This window comes from Neovison vison, chromosome 12 (assembly GCF_020171115.1).
Source record: "Neovison vison isolate M4711 chromosome 12, ASM_NN_V1, whole genome shotgun sequence".
NCBI classification, from domain to species: domain Eukaryota; kingdom Metazoa; phylum Chordata; class Mammalia; order Carnivora; family Mustelidae; genus Neogale; species Neogale vison.
The window spans coordinates 107,464,146-107,481,449 of record NC_058102.1 but is presented as its reverse complement, the minus strand read 5'-3'; the positions used below and the strand labels follow the sequence as shown (position 1 = coordinate 107,481,449).

Sequence of the window (17,304 nt, the reverse complement as noted above, 5' to 3'; positions counted from 1 at the left end):
GAGACCTGTCTTGTTTCTTGAGAAAGGCATGTTGTGCTATATACTTTCCTCTCAGGACTGCCTTTGGTGCATCCCAAAGATTTTGAACAGTTGTGCTTTCATTTTCATTTGTTCCCATGAATTTTTTAAGTTTTTCTTTAATTTCCTGATTGACCCATTCATTCTTAGTATGATGGTCTTTAGTCTCTATATATTTGAGTTCTTTCAACTTTCCTCTTGTGGTTGCATTCTAGTTTCAAAGTATTATGGTCTGAAAATATTCAGGGGATGATATAAATCTTTTGGTGCCAGTTGAGACCTGATTTGTGACCCAGAATGTGATCTATTCTGGAGAATGTTCCATGTGCATTAGAGAAGAATTTGTATTCTTTTGCTTTGGGATGGAATGTTCTGACTATATCTGTGATGTCCATCTGGTCCAGTGTGTCATTTAAAGCCTTTATTTCCTTGTTGATCTTATGCTTAGATAATCTGTCCATTTCAGTGAGGGGCTCTTAAAGTCCCCTCTATTATTGTATTATTGTCAATGTTTTTCTTTGATTTTTTTTAATTGGTTTATATAGTTGGCACTCCCATGTTAGGGGCATAGATATTTAAAATTGTTAGATCTTCTTATTGGAAAGACCCTTTAAGTATGATATAGTGTCCTTCCTCATCTCTTATTATAGCCTTTGGCTTAAAATCTAGTTGTCTGATATAAGGATTGTCATCCCAGCTTTCTTTTGATGTCCATTAGCATGGTAAATTCTTTTCCACCCCCTCACTTTAAATCTGGAGGTGTTTTTGGTTCTAAAATGAGTTTCTTGTAGACAGCATATTGATGGGTTTTGGTTTTTTATCTACTCTGATACCCTGTGTCTTTTGATTGGGGCATTTAGCCCATTTACATTCAGGGTAACTATTTAAAGATAAGAGTTTAGTGCCATTGTATTGCCTGTAAGGTGACTGTTACTGTATATTGTCTCTGTTCCTTTCTGGTCTATGTTACTTTTAGGCTCTCTCTTTGCTTAGAGGACCACTTTCAATATTCCCTGTAGGGCTGGTTTGGTGTCTGCAAATACTTAATTTTTTGTTTGTCCTGGAAGCTTTTTATCTCTCCTTCTATTTTCAATGAGAGCCAAGCTGGATATAGTATTCTTGGCTGCATATTTTTTTCTCATTTAGTGCTCTGAATATATAATGCCAGTCTTTTCTGGCCCTCCAGGTCTCTGTGGATTCATCTGCTGCCAATCTAATATTTCTACCATTGTAGGTTATAGACCTCTTGTCCTGAGCTGCTTTCAGAATTTTCTGTTTATAATCTCTGAGACTTGTAAGTTTTACTATGATGGGGTGTGGACTTATGTTTGTTGATTTTGAGGGGAGTTCTCTTTGCCTTCCTGGATTTTGATGCCTGTTTTCTTCCCCAAATTAGGGAAGTTCTCTGCTATAATTTGCTGCAATATACCTTCTGCCCCTTTCTTTCTTTTTCTTTTGGGATCCCAATTATTCTAATATAGTTTCAATTTATAGTATCACTTATCTCTCAAATTCTCCCCTCATGGCCCAGTAGTTGTTTATTTCTCTTTTTCTCAGCTTCTTTATTCTCCGTCATTTGGTCTTTTATATCACTTATTCTCTCTTCTGCCTCATTTATCCTAGCAGTAAGAGCCTCCATTTCTTATTACACTGCATTAATAGTTTTGTTTTGTTTTGTTTTGTTTTAAGTTCAACTTGGTTAGATTTTAGTTCATTTATTTCTCCAGAAAGGGATTCTCCGGTATCTTCTATGATTTTTTCAAGCCCAGCTAGCATCTTTATAATAGTCATTCTGAACAATAGTTCTGATGTCTAATTCTATCAGTACTGCCTCTTGTTTTTTTTCTTTGAGGTGAGTTTTTCCACCTTGTCATCTTGTCCGGAGAAGAATAGGTGAATGAGAGAAAAAAATGCTGAAAGGGTAACAATAACCTCAGAAAAAATATCCACTAAACAAATCAGAAGAGACCCAAAACAGGGGTGGGGGGGAGGGAAAAAACCAATATATGATTAGGCTGGTGAATAGAACAGACCTACACACTTGATTTTGGTTGTGTTTTCATCTGTTAGAAGATTCTGCCTCCCAAATTTTTAAAGAAAGAAAAACTTACATATATACAAAATATATACAAAAATAAGGATAAATACAATGAAGGGATGGAATATGACGTGAAGATGAAAATTTAAAAAGATTTTTTAAAAGAAATTGATAAGAATTTGGTTGAAAAAAGAAAGAATTTTTTTTTTTTAAGTAGAGAATGTGACCAAGCTGGAGACTAGAACAAAACCATTCACTAGATTTAGGGTATATTTTGGTCTGTTAGAAGAAACTGTATCCCAAAATTTTGAAGAAAGAAAAACTTATATGTATATAAAAAATAAGGTTAAATACAAAGAAGGAATAGAATATAGCTATAAAAATGAAAATTAAAAAAAGATTTTTAAAAAGGTATTGAAAAGATAAGATTTGGTTAAAATAGGAGAGAAGAAAAATTAAGAAAAAATAGGAAAAAATAATGAAAATTTATTTTATTTTTAAAGATTTTATGTATTTATTTGACACAGAGAGAGAGAGGGAACACAAGCAGGGGGAGTAGGGGAGGGAGAAGCAGGCTCCCTGCTGAGCAGGGGGCCCAACAAGGGGCTCAATTTCAGGACCTCAGGATCATGATCCAAGCTGAAGTCAGCCATTTAACAACTGAGCCACCCAGGCACCCCATAATTAATGAAAGTTTTAAAAATTTACCTGGAAAACTAAAGAGTCATGGGGAAAAAGCCATGAAGTCTATGTGCTACAAGCCTCTAGCTCTGCAGCTCCACGGTTCTCATTGATCAGTGAACTTAGTCTTGGCTGGACATTCTTGCTGATCTTCTGAGGGAGGGGCCTGTTGCAGTGATTCTTAAATGTCTTTGCCCGAGGCGGAATTACACCACCCTTGTCAGGGTCCAGGCTAAGTAATCTGTTTGGGTTCACTCTCGGGAGCTTTCGTTCCCTGAATGCTTTCCATACAGCTTTAGAGCACGAGAATGAAAATGGCGACCTCCTAATCTCCAGCCCCAGAGGAATTGAGAGTTTCAGGGATTCCCCTCTTCAGTGAGCCCTCAGAGAAAAGCAGTCAATCATGCCTGTCTCCCTGGTCTCTGGCCACACCTTCAGCTCACCCAGTCGGTGACCAAGCATTTCTGTCTCTGGTGCACAGCCCCATTTGGAGTCTCCAAACCCAGTTGATTCCTGCCACGCACTTCCACACTACTCCTGCTGGTGGATGAGTCTCCCCAGATGTGCTGCTCGTCGGGTCCCTGCCCAAAGAGCAGCGTGGCCCGACTGTGCCTCCGATCATGGTTTAAGGTAACCCCGAGCTGAGAGCCCTCTGCTCAACTCTATCTCTGTCCTGGGCTGCCCCACTCTGATACCTGGGAGCTCTGCCATACTCAGGAACCCCTGGTCTTTCTGTGACCCTGTGGATCCTGAGGCCACACTGTGCCCATAAGGGCTCCACCCCCCACTTAGCCTCTGGATCGACATCCCTGAGTGGAGCAGACTTCCAAAAGTTCCGATTTTGTGCTCTGCTGCTCTACCACTTGCCAGGAACTGGCCCCTCCCCCAGCAGTCTCTCTTTCCTTACATCACCTCAGATTCACTTCTCCGCACATCCTACCTTCCAGAAAGTGGTTGCTTTTATGTTCATCGAATTGCTGCTATCTTTCCCTCTGATTTCCTATTAAGTTTGTAGGTGTTCAGAATGGTTTGATAACTATCTATCTGAATTCCTGGGACCAGATGAAACTTAGGTCTCCTACTCCTCCATCATCTTGCACCTCGCCTACTCTTTTGCCTATTTTTGAATTGGACGGCTTGCTTTTGTGGTTCTTGAGCTGTAGTTCTTTATGTTTGATGGATATTAACCTCTTATCAGATAAATAGTTGGCAAATATTTTCTCCCATTCTATGGGTCTCTTTCCACTTTATTGATTTGATACACCAAAGTCATTGCCTGAGTTTTTGGTGTCATGGTAGTTGTTTAAATTACCATTTGCTTCTAAACTTTTTTTAGTTTCCCTGTGATTTCTTCTTTGATCTTTTAGTTGTTTAAAAGTGTGTTCTAAAATTTCCAAATATATTCAATTATATTTATCTTTTCATTATAAATTTCTAATTCAGTTTATTTGCAGTCAGAGAACCTGGCATGTGTGGTACTGATTATGTGAAATTAGTTGAGATGCGTCAAGTATGTCATCAAGTTTTATAAATATTCCATGTGTGCTTGAAAAGAATTTGTGTGCTCTAATTGTTGGATGAAAAATTCTGTGTATGTTGTTAGATCAAGTTTGTTAATTGTATTGTTTAAATTTCCTATATATTTGCTGATTTCTCTATCTGTGCTGTTTGACCTACACTAGCCCCATGGCACTTTCTATTGTAAGTCTGTTTTGTCTGATACCCATAGAGTGATACTAGCTTTTGGTTAGTATTTGAGTGATGTATATTTATTGCCTTCTTTTACTTCCATCCTTCCACGTTGTTTTGTTTTAGACCTATCTCTTGAAAATAGTGCATAGCTTTTCAGTTTTCATCCAAACTGACAATCTCTTTTACTGGCTGGCAAGTTAAACACATTTACATTTATTGTATTGATATAGTTAAACATGCCATTGTATGATTTCTAAAATTTTTGCTTGTTCTTCTATTTCTGTTTCTTTATCCTTGTTTGTCTTTTTCAGTGATTAAATGTTTGATAAATAACCCCTTTCCTCATTACTTCTCTATTTTTCTATCAGTTTGGAAATTTTCCTTCTGGTTTTATTTTTAGTAATTACCCGTGCAATTTCATCAGGCATACTAACACGAGATGTTAAAATTAAATAATATCTCTACTCTCCTTCCAGTCACAAAAGGGCTTTGGGACTCTTGCGCTTACCTCTCCTTCTATCACCTTGATTTCCATTCCATTGTCATCTAACATTTCCCTTTTTTTATTCCCACAAGTTAGATACTATTACTGTTACTTGAGACAAATATTGCTTATTTTGAATTAACCTTTGTTTACTATTTTATTTGCTCACCTTCATGCATCTCAAGCTGTCTTTCCAAGATCCTTTCCCACATTTACTGAAGTAAATCCTCCAAATGTTCCCTTCCAGTAGGTCTCTGGGTGGTAAACTGCTCCAGCTTTGTTAATCTGCAAACATTTTGTTTTATCCTCATTTTATTGTTTTGTTTGGCTTTTAAAGTCCTCATTTTAAAAAATTTTTATGAGTTACACCAATCATTTCCTGTTGTTATCTTATTTAAAAAGAAAAAAGGCAAAGTCTTTTTTTTTTTTTTTTTTTTTTTGGAGATGAGTGACTAAGCCTGCATTTAATGACACCCCCCTGAGAAATGGTTTGCAATAAATAACAGCACAGAGGAACTAGAAACTCCCAAACAGATGTCAGCAAACAACACTGTTGCTCTCCATCAACACTGATGTATTCTTTAATGATTGTTTTTGCTGGGAATGCATTTCTAAATTAGCAATTATTTTCTCTCAACACCTTAAAACTGTGTTTCCATTGTCTTCTGACTTCCAGTGATGTTGAAAGATCTGCTATCAGTTTAACTGCTGTTCCTTTGTAAGTATTCTAGCTTTTCTGGCTTTTTTCAAGGTATTTATTTATTTATTTATTTATTTATTTACCTTCGGAGTTGTGCGGTTTCACTACTGTGTGTCCACATGCGGATATCTTATTTAACCTGCCTGGGATACACTGTGATTACTAGGTCTATGGATTTGGACTGTTTGTCAGTCCTATAATATGCTGACACCAGCTTTGTGGCCATTGTCCTTCCTTGTGCTCTCCTTTTTCTCTTTCTGCAACACCAGCCAGACACATATTAGCCCTTTTGACTCTAGCCTCTGGATGAATCCTTCAAATGCATGCATTTTCTCTTTATCTATGAATAATCCATTATGTATTTTTTCAACTTAATTTTTTTTTCATTTCTGAATGTTCCATATTCTGAAGGCTGTTTCTTTGTTCCTAACCACTTCTTGTTATATATTCTTCCTCGTGATTTCTCTGACACAGCTATCCTATACCTTGTATCTGTAATTCAAACACATGTAATCCCTGAAAGGCTACATCTAATGGTTCTTGCTTCTGCTGCCTCTCACTCACACTGCTTGTTTATCATGTACTTAATAATCTTTGCTTGTGAGTCCATGCCACTTTAAGAGACAAGCTTCCCCTCCAGAGGACCATTTCTATCTCTTCTTGGAGTTGAAGATACCCCTAGCAAGACCACTAAAATACTCTTCTAAGGTTTTGGTTCAGAGCCAAAAATTTCAGACTCAATTCTCCCTCCTCATTACTGTTCTAAGGATCAGATTGCTCACAATCATGCTGCTGTAGGAATGTGGCCTCCGGAAGACCCTACTTCTTCAGCTGCCTATAGGTCTGCATCACAGCCATTGTTACTCAAGCTGCCACCATGCTCTGGTCCCATTTCTTCCTTCCAGGCTCCTGGTGGCCTTGGCCTCTGTCCCTCATTCTTAGAACTCTGCTTTCATTTGTCTGATTTGGGGGTCATGATCCCTGAAAACATCTCCTGCCTTTGAGAGACCAGCAATGCCTCAACGAGTACATCTCATCTGAAGTCTAACTACTGTGCAACAGGACAATCTCTGGGGGCTCCCAGACACTCATGATACTGCTACTACTTTTTTTTTTAGCCCATACATAACCTACTACAATTTCACCATTTATTTTTCATTTCCTTATCTTGAACCCTCTATTCACAAGTGTTAAAGTCTTTCAAACAGAGATTATGTTGTGGATCATGTCAGTAATATCTGTGCTTTGTGTGCCTTTATCCAAGTTTCTGAAAAGATAAATAAGACAAAAATCTATCCTGGCACTCTGCTAGTGCTCAAGGCAAGACATTTCATACACATTCATTCATTTTTCATTCTTGTAATAAACATGTATTGAGCATCAATTCTGCTAGGTGCTGTGTCAGACACTGTGCTAGGTAATGGGAATCCCTGACCTCAAGGAGCTTACTGTTTATAACCAAATAACTTCTCCCTTTGAACTTAATTAAGCTGAGTAGGTGGGCTGGAGATCAGAGCACCTGCAAGAATTGCACTCTGTCCATGCTTTGCTGATGGTAGTGGATGCTAAAAGTCATACCTCCTTCAAGCTTCCCCTTCTACAATTTTATGTGAGGTTCAGTCACAGGAGATTCAGGCATCACATTTGGTGGTCCTTCCTGTGACAGTAACCCCAACTCTGGGTCTGGGCAGTGTGGGTGGTAGGTGTCCCTCCATAAGCTGGCCTTCCTCCTTGACTGCTGCCTCAATTTACAGGGTGTAATCTAATGGTCCCACACCCTGCTGCCCAGGCCCACTGCCAGTCCTGCCTTGGGGATGGTCAAACTGGACAGCATCACCCAATCATTTCTCTGAAGCAGCTTTATTGAGCTGGTGCAAAAACCAGGCTTTATTTCCACAGGTATCAAATGGACACCTGATGAGAATGGAGTCATTACCTTCGACTGCAGAAATCGTGGCTGGTAAGAGCTCCAGGGGAGAGGTCTCTCATGATGGCATCTCTCTTACAACCCTTGTGTTCCACCTAGTTCTCATCTGGTCCCTGCCTGGCCCTTACCACTAGCCAGGGGCCTCAGGATATAGAACCTAAATCCAACACAAGAGCAGGAAGACTTGCCAGCTGCACTCCTCCTTGCCTCTGCAGCTGCCTTTGCTCCAGTACTCTTCACATATGTCTTTCCTACCCCAAACCTCCACACAGGACATTGAGCTGTCTCTAACTTAACTCAACCCTCTGCCAGACTTGCCTCTCCCTCCACACTCCTCCTCTGATAGATTTGTAACAGGATCTGAGACTGCAATCCAGCTATCCCCCCTCCTTGCTGCCTGCCCCTCTAGGATACCGGCTGGTCCAAAACAAAGAAGATAAGGGTTACCACCAAGACTTAACCTTTCTCCTACCTGACAGGCCCTTTAGATGTGCACATTCCCAGCTGTTGACCCCAAAATGGCTTTAGAACTATGCTGAGTGGGTATGGGACCTGATAAAACCTGGCACTGATGGATCACAAACCTGAACTTTGGGCACACTTGAGCCAGACTCTAAATAGAAATAATTAGAGACTCAATCGGGTGGCTGCCCTGGCTTTAGTTTTCCCATCATTGGACTGTGCTTGTTTTCCGCTAAAGGTACATACAAGCTGCTACTTCTCCCAAGGACATAGTGATTGTGGTGGATACGAGCGGCAGCATGAAGGGGCTGCGCATGACTATTGCCAAGCACACCATCTCCACCATCCTGGACACACTGGGGGAGAATGACTTTGTTAACATCATCGCGGTAAATGTGCCTTCCTGCTCTGGAATAGCTCCCCTAGGAAAAAACCTTTCCTCTGCCTGCACTAGAATGACCTGTATCTACAATCACTTGCTACTTCATATTGTATGATGATTCTCTCCTCTGAAGCTGGGTATTCTAAGCTAAGGTCAGACCAAGGATGGCCTTCAAGAGGTCCACAGAGTTTCTGAAATTATGTGTAAAACATGCACATCCATTTTTTCTAACTCTGTAGATTCCACCAATTTCTCAGATGAATCTGAGAATAATAATTAAGAGACACTGGCCCTGAGCAAATACCTAACTTACTCTAACCCATGTGCCCTTGACTGGTACCCATCTCTGGAACAGGCTCTCTGTTATGCTTTGGATGAGTGAGCCTTGGGCTCTGGGTTTTTACATTTCCAGACCTTCCACTTCTTTCATCCCACCCAAATCCAGATGTATCAGAAGAAGGGGAGTATAGGTTTTGGGGGCCTGGAAATGGACCAGCAAACCCTGCTCCTGCTTTCACCAAAACTCTTCCTGAGGATAACTCTTTCTGCTCTAGAAAAGTAATGAAAGAAAGGGGAAAAAGCAGAAAGAAGTGGGAACATAAGAGTTAGGAATGCAATGAAAGAGCAGGCCAGCTCAGTCCTCTAAGGAGACAGAGTTGACTGCCACCTTGGAGGCATCATTCTGAAGGTCACCTGATCTAAATCTCTCCCACCAACTTTCCACATTGCTGAAAATGTTTGTCCTCTGTGGCATCTATGTATCTAGTAAAGGAATACCAAGGCAAAATTATCTAATTTCAAAATGTTCATCCCAGGGTGTGAGAAGGGCCCCCTCATCCCTGAACTGCTCCCCTGAGGCCTGCATCATTTCCTGGACCCGACCCTCCCAATCTCCATCCCTGGTCATGACCTGCAGCAGGGCCAGGAAAGCCACAGGATCAGGTCCGACCCCCTCAGGCAGAGTGCGAGTATGCTCCTGCTCCTACCACATGGCCTGCCCCACCTCTCTCCCAACCCTTCTCCTGCCATCTGGGGAGAAGAGGTGGGGAAGCTTTGCTCCCAGTGTTCCCCCAGAACACCCCAACATTTGCCCTCGAACTTGCATGCACTCCTACGACCATGTCACCACCATCCCCCTTTCTCTCCCTCTCTTATTTTTTTAAGATTTTATTTATTTATTTGAGAGAGAGAGAGAGAGAAGCATACTCCCTGCTGAGGGAACCTGATGTGGGCTTGGACCCTGAGACCATGACTGGAGCTGAAATCAAGAGTTGGCTGCTCAAAAAACTGAGCCACCCAGGCGCCCCTCCTTCTCTTACTTAAACAGAAATAGATTAAAGACATCTTGAATATTTGAATTTTAACTATGAGGATGTGGAGTGAGTAAGAAAAAGAGGACAGTAATAATTCATCTTTTTCCCTTCCTGTTTCCTATTGAAGTTAGAAGATCTTCATCATAAGTATAAGGCAAAAGGTGAAAGAACACAGTTCCTAATCTCCAGACCCAGGCCCAGGGGAGGGGTCTGCACATGGAAAGCTCTGGGATTATCATGGAAGGCACTTTGTGTAGTCTTAGGGGTGAAGACCCAAGGGTTTCTTTCAGTACCTTCAGGTTCTCTGTGTGTTCTAGGAGATGGACATCACTCAGCCAGCCACCAGAGAAAATGGCCCAAGACCAGTTTTTGAGGGAGAACTTTTGGAGTTAAGACCCCACTGTTTTCTGTACTGCCTTCTCTCTGCTCAGAAGAACTGCCAGAAGCATAGGGTATCCCAAGATAATATTACACAGGTGCCTACGTAATCTGTGAGCTGCCTGAGTTTTTACACTGGGCCCTGACCTTCCAAATGGACCCAAATTGTTCTCTTGTCCCCTCTTCCCTTTGCACCTGCAGTACAGTGACTACATCCATTACATCGAGCCTTGTTTTAAAGGGATCCTCGTCCAGGCAGATCGAGACAATCGTGAGGTGAGTGTCCCCCATCAGGTGAGTGCCTGATGCTTCCAAGTCCCTGCTCTGATTAGGATGGTGGAAAGCCACATGTACAGACTACCTGATGGTCCCCTTTCCTTATTTCCATGGCACTTGGAAAGAGGGCAAAGAAGTGACCCATGTAAATACACCCAAGAAATTGCTTCATAAATATGCTGCCTGCCTATCGAAGCAAATAGTGAGCCAAGAGAGACCTCCCATCCAAGGGAAATCTCACTTATTCAGGACGGCTTTTTCTCTCTGTGGGTTATCCAAGACTCAGTTCTCCTCTTTGCCTCTTCTGTGGGACTTTCCACTATATCAGTCATAAGGAGATTCCCCAAAAGGAAGAGAAGTTCAAACCCATCGGATTGAAGCAACTTTTTTCAAAGGAAAAGCTTTCACATGACAGATCCTTCTTCCTGTGGCTGGAGAATTTGAGTTTGGTTGCTTCTTGAATCCCAGCCTCAGGTGGGACCCTGGAGCCCCTGGTGGCCTCCATGGTTTCTCCTGTGAAATGCTCATTGTTGGGTTACATTGGGCTGGGTGCTGAAGGTGCTGGGGACCTGGGAACCTGGGCAGTGGCTCCCAGCAGTTCTGCCTGGACTGTCTTCCTGCTCTGGATGGGCTCACATTTGGAATTTCCTTCCAGTAGCAGGAATGTGTTTGTACCCAGCCATTTACACTCCTTCAGTTTATCTTGGGGGCATTTGAGAAACATCTGTGGTAAGGGTCCAGCTATGAAATTAGCTGAAGAGATGGATTCTTCAATCACGTTTTGGGAAAACAGGTCTAAACAGCCTCTGAAATTAAGGCCAAAGATGAAGGTTTCCTGGCTGTCGATCCACTGATTCTCCTCTAATTTCTTACCCATGACAGCATTTCAAACAGCTGGTAGATGAGCTGATGGTCAAGGGTGTGGGGGTCGTGGACCAAGCCTTGATTGAAGCCTTCCAAATCCTAAAGAAGGTACCTACACATGGTGAAGCTGGGGGAGAGTGAAGGGTTGGGAGACAAGGTGGAGGTGTGGGGAGGGCAGGAGATGGCCTGAAGTCCCAGTGCCTGTCCTTTCCCCACACAGTTCCAAGAGGCCCAGCAAGGAAGCCTCTGCAACCAGGCCATCATGCTGATCACTGATGGGGCCGTGGAGGACTATGAGCCAGTGTTTGAGAAGTACAACTGGCCGGACCGCAAGGTTACTCTTCTGGTGGAAGTCAAGGGGAGCAGGGGAAGGGGCCAATTGGAATATTCTCCTACTGCCTGCATGGGATAACCATTGGTGCCCAAAAAAAAAAAAAAAAAAAACCGTGCCTGCCCTGAGTTCAAATGTTCTTACCCATTAGACCCATTATCTTATTCAAATAGTATGTCTCAGACTGGTGTTCCAAAATTACACTGACCCTAGGCACAGAGGCCTCTTGCAAGAAAGAGTGCAGGGTGAGAGATCAGGTGTGGCATTGAGAAGAACACTGCCAGGCTGTGACCCTCCCCTCGGGATCTGGCCCATGTTACCACGGCCCTGGCAAGTCCTGTCACTGCCTGGGCCTCAGGATCCTTTCTGGTCAATAGGATGAAAGTGGAGAGTCCCAAGTCAGGAAAGTGCTTGACCTGATATCCAAGGCTCACATAAATAATATTAGCACTACTTATAGCCAGGATCGTGGCTGCTGAGTCCATCTGTGTCTTGCGGACTAGGTTCGAGTTTTCACTTATCTTATTGGAAGAGAAGTGACTTTCGCTGACCGCTTGAAGTGGATCGCATGCAACAACAAAGGTGGGTGGTGTGTGAGCAGAGCTCCTTGCTGCCTGCGTCCAGTCGTTGAAGGTACTGAGCCATGGCTCTGACATGGGGCCTTGCAGAGGAGCAGTGTTGTGCTGAGATGACAGTATTCACCCCTCCTTCTTACCTGGGAAAAGCTAGACAAAATGTAGATTGCTCCCGTGAAACCCTGAGTAAATGCATGATTACCCCTGTGGGAACTCTAGGTCATAAAGTCACCTGAAATGAAACTGAGAGTTTATGTATCCAGTGTTTGCAGAAGCAAAAATTCTCTCTTCAAATAAAGTCTATATGAACCACAATACAGACAGTGAGACAGAACTTAGACGGTTTCAGTGTAAGTTCTCTCTTTTGTCTAGACTCCGCTCCTCTTGTTGCAAAATTAAGCCCCTTTACTGTGGTTCTGCTTCCAGACAAAAAGCAGAGGATCATCATTTTCTTTAGAATAATGTTTTGGATGTGATCATCATTTTGTCTCTGGCCAGAACCCAAAGCCTGGGCTTCATGATGCCAACTTGGGCCCTCGATTCAACACTGTGTATGGGCCCCAGAGACCGATTTCAAGTGGTGCCCCCAGCTTCCCAAAACCACACCACCCTCTCCTCTGCAGGCTACTACACGCAGATCTCCACTCTGGCAGATGCACAGGAGAATGTGATGGAGTACCTGCACGTGCTAAGCCGCCCCATGGTCATCAACCATGACCATGACATCATCTGGACAGAAGCCTACATGGACAGCAAGGTGGGAGCCTGACCCTGTTTCTGAGTTAGGGGCCCAGGAGTAAGGGGAACTTACTGGGTCAGGAGAGTGGTGAGCAGAATACCTCCTCAGGAGATGGGTTAAGGGGTGGACAGGCTCAGCCTGCTAGAAGACCCTTGCCTGGATGCTGCCCCCAGAGACCCGGAGAGCTGGTGAGCAGACCTGTTCAAGCCTGCCCTCCCTGGACAGAGCCCTTCTGCTCCAGACTTGTTCCTTCCCTCTTCCCTTGTTGGTTAGTGATCTATGCATGGTGTAATGAATACAGACAATATTGTATTATAATTACATAATATAAAACACATCACTACAATGGCAATCATATGACAGCATAAATGTATCAAAGCAACACTTAAGCAATACCTCGAGTTAACACGAGGTTATGTGTCAAATATATCCAATTTTTTAAAAAGATTTTATTTATTTATTTGATAGAGATCACAAGTAGGCAGAGAGGCAGGCAGGGAGAGAGAAGAGAAAGCAGGCTCCCTATTGAGCAAAGAGCCCAATGTGGGGCTCAATCCCAGGACCCTGGGATCATGACCTGAGCTGAAGGCAGAGGCTTTAAACCACTGAGCCACCCAGGTGTCCCGAATATATCCAATTTTTAAAAGTTCTTCATTCTCCAGGAAAGAATACTATAGAACTCCAGGGGCTCAGCACAGCATTGGGTTGATCCTGATGACGAGTGCACATATCAAACACACCTGCACACAGCACCTGTGAGGGCCTGTCTTCATAACAAAGTGGGATGCTTGCAGCTTCCAAGGAGGCTGAAGGAGCCCACACAGTAAGATGAGGCAGTTGGGAAGGAGGGCCATCTCAGAGGTGGGGAATGACATGGCTCTGACTTTCTCAGTGAGGAAGAGGTTGTGGGTCTGCCTCATGGGCGTTAGGAGTGACTCTATGATCAGCTACAACTACGTTGTAGCCTCCCCTTGAGCTGTGCTTCCCCATGCGTGCCCTTGCGTTTGTAGGTGGCTCAGTGTCAGTCCTTCTCCCTCTTAACTGGACTGGACTGTTGTGTCTGCCAACCTTGTGTCCATGGCAGAGATTTCCGGGTCTGTGCAAGACGGGTTTGTTCCCCGAGCTCACGCTCTTCCTTGGCATGCTTGAGATAGAGGACTTCATGAGCATGTTTGGGAGTTGTGGGCTCTGGGGCTGTGACACTTGCCCTGGTTTAGGACAGTTGTTGCTAAGTGACATCGTCTTGATTCCCTCTCCATCCAACCTCTCTCCTTCAGCATTACTGCCAGCCCTCCTTTTGCAGAGAAGGGGAACCTCACATGTGGCTTTTTCCTCCTGTTGGAAGGTGACACTTCAGTGGTAGTCCACACGGGTGACTCTGGGTCCTCCACACTATGGACTCTGAACTCTCTGTCCTTTTCTCTTTCCTCCTTGACAGCTCTCCCCTTCGCAGGCCCAGAACATGATGCTCCTCACCACTGTGGCCATGCCAGTCTTCAGCAAAAAGAATGAAACAGTGAGTGGCCACCCTCTGAGAAGCTGCAACAGGGATAGAATTTGGGGCCATGGGCTGGCCTCTTTAGACAAATGGTTCTTGACTTGGTTACATATCAGGGCCCTCTTTCATATTCAGATTCCATGCCCAATGCCCAACCAGCTATACCAGACTCTCTTGGTTGGGAAGGGGTGAGGAGGGAAAGTGGTGTGGTGTCTGTATTTCCCAAACCTTCCCCTGTGATTCTGTTTAGCCGGTTTGGAGTTGTCCTAGTACTCTGAACTTGTAACCACCGTCCTGAGATATAAGGCTAGAAAGGTTCCCTTGCCAACCTTCTGGCAAAATAACACTTAACCTACCAGTTTGGGCGGCCTCTAATTTGTTGGTAAAGGCCTCTGGTGAGGGAATTTCTAGAAACTTCCATCCTTCCTCTGGTTAGAAAATGTTTCCTTATAGGCATTGTGTGTTTCAGAGCGTCCATAGGTTATGGTCCCTGGGATTTTGATACTTCAGCTTCAGCTATGAAAATTAATATTTCATTCAATTTTGTATTTCTTTTAAATATTACAATTTAAATATTAATACTGGAAATTAATCTTCCCAGCAGCTGAGATTACTCCTGGGACCTCTTCTGGTAGGTTCTAGATGTTTATTCCAAAGAGCTCAGCCTAAAATCCAATTGCAGAAGAAGGGTCATATAAGGCCTGAGCAGCTTGCTTCCTCTTCTAGGCTCTGGGAAAGCTGATGGTCCAGTCTGATCCTGTGCATAAGGAAGCCAGGTCCCCCTGACCCTGATGTTTTTCTTTCCAGCGATCCCACGGCATTCTTTTGGGTGTGGTGGGCTCTGATGTGGCCCTGAGGGAGCTGATGAAGCTGGCACCCCGTTACAAGGTGAGCCTGGATCAGATGCCTGAGTGGAGATCACAGACTCCCTTGGAGCTGCTTTACCCAGCTCCAGAGCCTCTCTGCAGGCAATGTAGCCAAGCTCAGAGCTGGGATGGGGCCCTGCCATCCCACCGCCAGGGAAGTGCAGGCACTGAGCATGGGAGCAATGGTTTGGACTTCTGAGACCCTTTGTCACCACCAGCTCTGACTCGTTCTGTGGCCTTCTGTGCCTTGGTTTTTCTATCTGCTCCTCCATGCCATGCAGTCCTGTTTGGAAAACATGTGAGATTACATCATCAAAGCACCTAGAACATGTGGTGGGAAAAAAGTCAAGTAATGATATGCATCATTACAGCTGCTATAAACAGTAGAATTTAGGAAAAAAATCAAACTTCATGGCTAGTAGCATGGTGCTGGCCCTGTTAATATTCCTATTTGAGAACCTCACCACTGTGAGCTGTCATCTTTAATGGTCCTGCAGCCTGGCCGTTTGCTAGCTCCAGTTCTCCAGCTCAAACAGCAGGTCTGATGCCCCTTAATCCCTGTTGTTTTGGCAGCTCGGAGTGCATGGATATGCCTTTTTGAACACCAACAACGGCTATATTCTCTCACATCCTGATCTCCGACCCCTGGTAGGTACAGATCTTATTTGCATTGGGATCTTAACTCTATGGGATCTGGAGATAGTTCATAAGAATAGTTAAAACAATGAGCACACACTGGGCTCCATTTAAGAACCCAAACAAAGGGTAATATAAGAAAAAAAACTTAAGTCATCATCCTTGTCTTCAAATTGTTTATAATCTAGCAGGAAAGACAAAGCAAAAATTCATGAACTGATTGATGAACAGACCAGAGGGCATGTAATGAAATGTACAGTTTTCCCTGAAGGACAAGACACTTATGTTCCTGTCACTGCCTCAGTCACACCACACTCCTCTTGGAGCCTGACAGTGGTATCATCAGACCTTCAGGGTCCCCACATGAGGAAGTGTGAACATTGAGTTAACAACAATAATGGCAAGGAAAGAGTCACATGAGAGGTGGGACAGCAGAGCTATGACTCCTTGAGTTTGTCTTGGGATATGTTCCCGAGTGCTCCTGCTTCCCTCCTGGCTCCCTCCATACTAATAGAGGGGCTTGGGGCATTTTCATATGCAATCGACTGAACAACTGAGAGCCAAGAGAGAAAGTTGCGTCATTTTATCTAAAGCTTCTACCTCCAAGACTTGGAGCTCCCTGCTGCCTCTGGTCATGGTACTTGGCCACTATTGATGACAGTAGTAACCATACTTCTCAGTGGGAGTGCTGGGACCAGCAGAGGGAGGGAAGTTACAGGAACCTTAGCTGTTTCCCCTTTCAGTCTCACTCTGAATTGAGATGGCAGCTGAAGAAAGTAGCTAGCAGAGTAAATTTGTGAGAACTTACTAAGGGGCTCATCTGCTCCAGTTGCCATTTGGAGAAAACAGCCAAATCACGTGTCATTCCAGTTTGGTTCAGATAGATACTGAATGTTCATAAAGCAACTGATTGAGCTATTTAAGGCAAACTGTAGAGGTTCATAGTAGAGAGATCGGGGCACACTAGAAGCCGTGTTATCTTCCCAATTCAAGCATCTGAACCAAAATGGGTCACTGACTGGTACCAGTGGGTTCTGTAGGAGGTAGCCCCAATGGCAACAAAATGACTCACTAGGGGAGAAAAAGGTCAATCATGGAGCTGACTTGTAAAATTAAAGGGCACTGGTCAGAAACTCACCTGTCAACAACTCTATAATCTAGATGAATATAAGACTCCAACTAATCAATTGATACTGTGGACCTACTGGGTGGCTGACCTTATAACACTCTGAGAATGCTATAAACAGAAGGTAATAGTCTAATTAAGGAAAAAAGTTATACCCAAATAGACTTACACAAATGAAACAATTAGAGAAAAATACTGTGTAGATCATTATCATATGACAAACGTCACTATGTAAAGCCAACATAATGAGCTTCCTAAAGAAACACTATCAGTTTGTGATAGGTATTAAGGAGAACAATACTTAAGTTTAAAAAAGAA

General features: G+C 43.4%; 1 protein-coding gene across 1 annotated transcript in view; it reads left to right on the top strand.

The window, feature by feature from the left end:
- Positions 1 to 17,304, top strand: part of CACNA2D4 (calcium voltage-gated channel auxiliary subunit alpha2delta 4) — a 106,741-nt gene that overhangs the window by 17,123 nt on the left and 72,314 nt on the right. The window contains exons 5-14 of the mRNA XM_044228122.1: positions 7,513 to 7,573; positions 8,241 to 8,391; positions 10,277 to 10,351; positions 11,234 to 11,323; positions 11,436 to 11,549; positions 12,050 to 12,128; positions 12,745 to 12,878; positions 14,299 to 14,376; positions 15,166 to 15,246; positions 15,798 to 15,872. Of these exons, the coding sequence (XP_044084057.1) occupies positions 7,513 to 7,573; positions 8,241 to 8,391; positions 10,277 to 10,351; positions 11,234 to 11,323; positions 11,436 to 11,549; positions 12,050 to 12,128; positions 12,745 to 12,878; positions 14,299 to 14,376; positions 15,166 to 15,246; positions 15,798 to 15,872 (938 nt within the window). The remainder of the gene's footprint in view (positions 1 to 7,512; positions 7,574 to 8,240; positions 8,392 to 10,276; positions 10,352 to 11,233; positions 11,324 to 11,435; positions 11,550 to 12,049; positions 12,129 to 12,744; positions 12,879 to 14,298; positions 14,377 to 15,165; positions 15,247 to 15,797; positions 15,873 to 17,304) is intronic.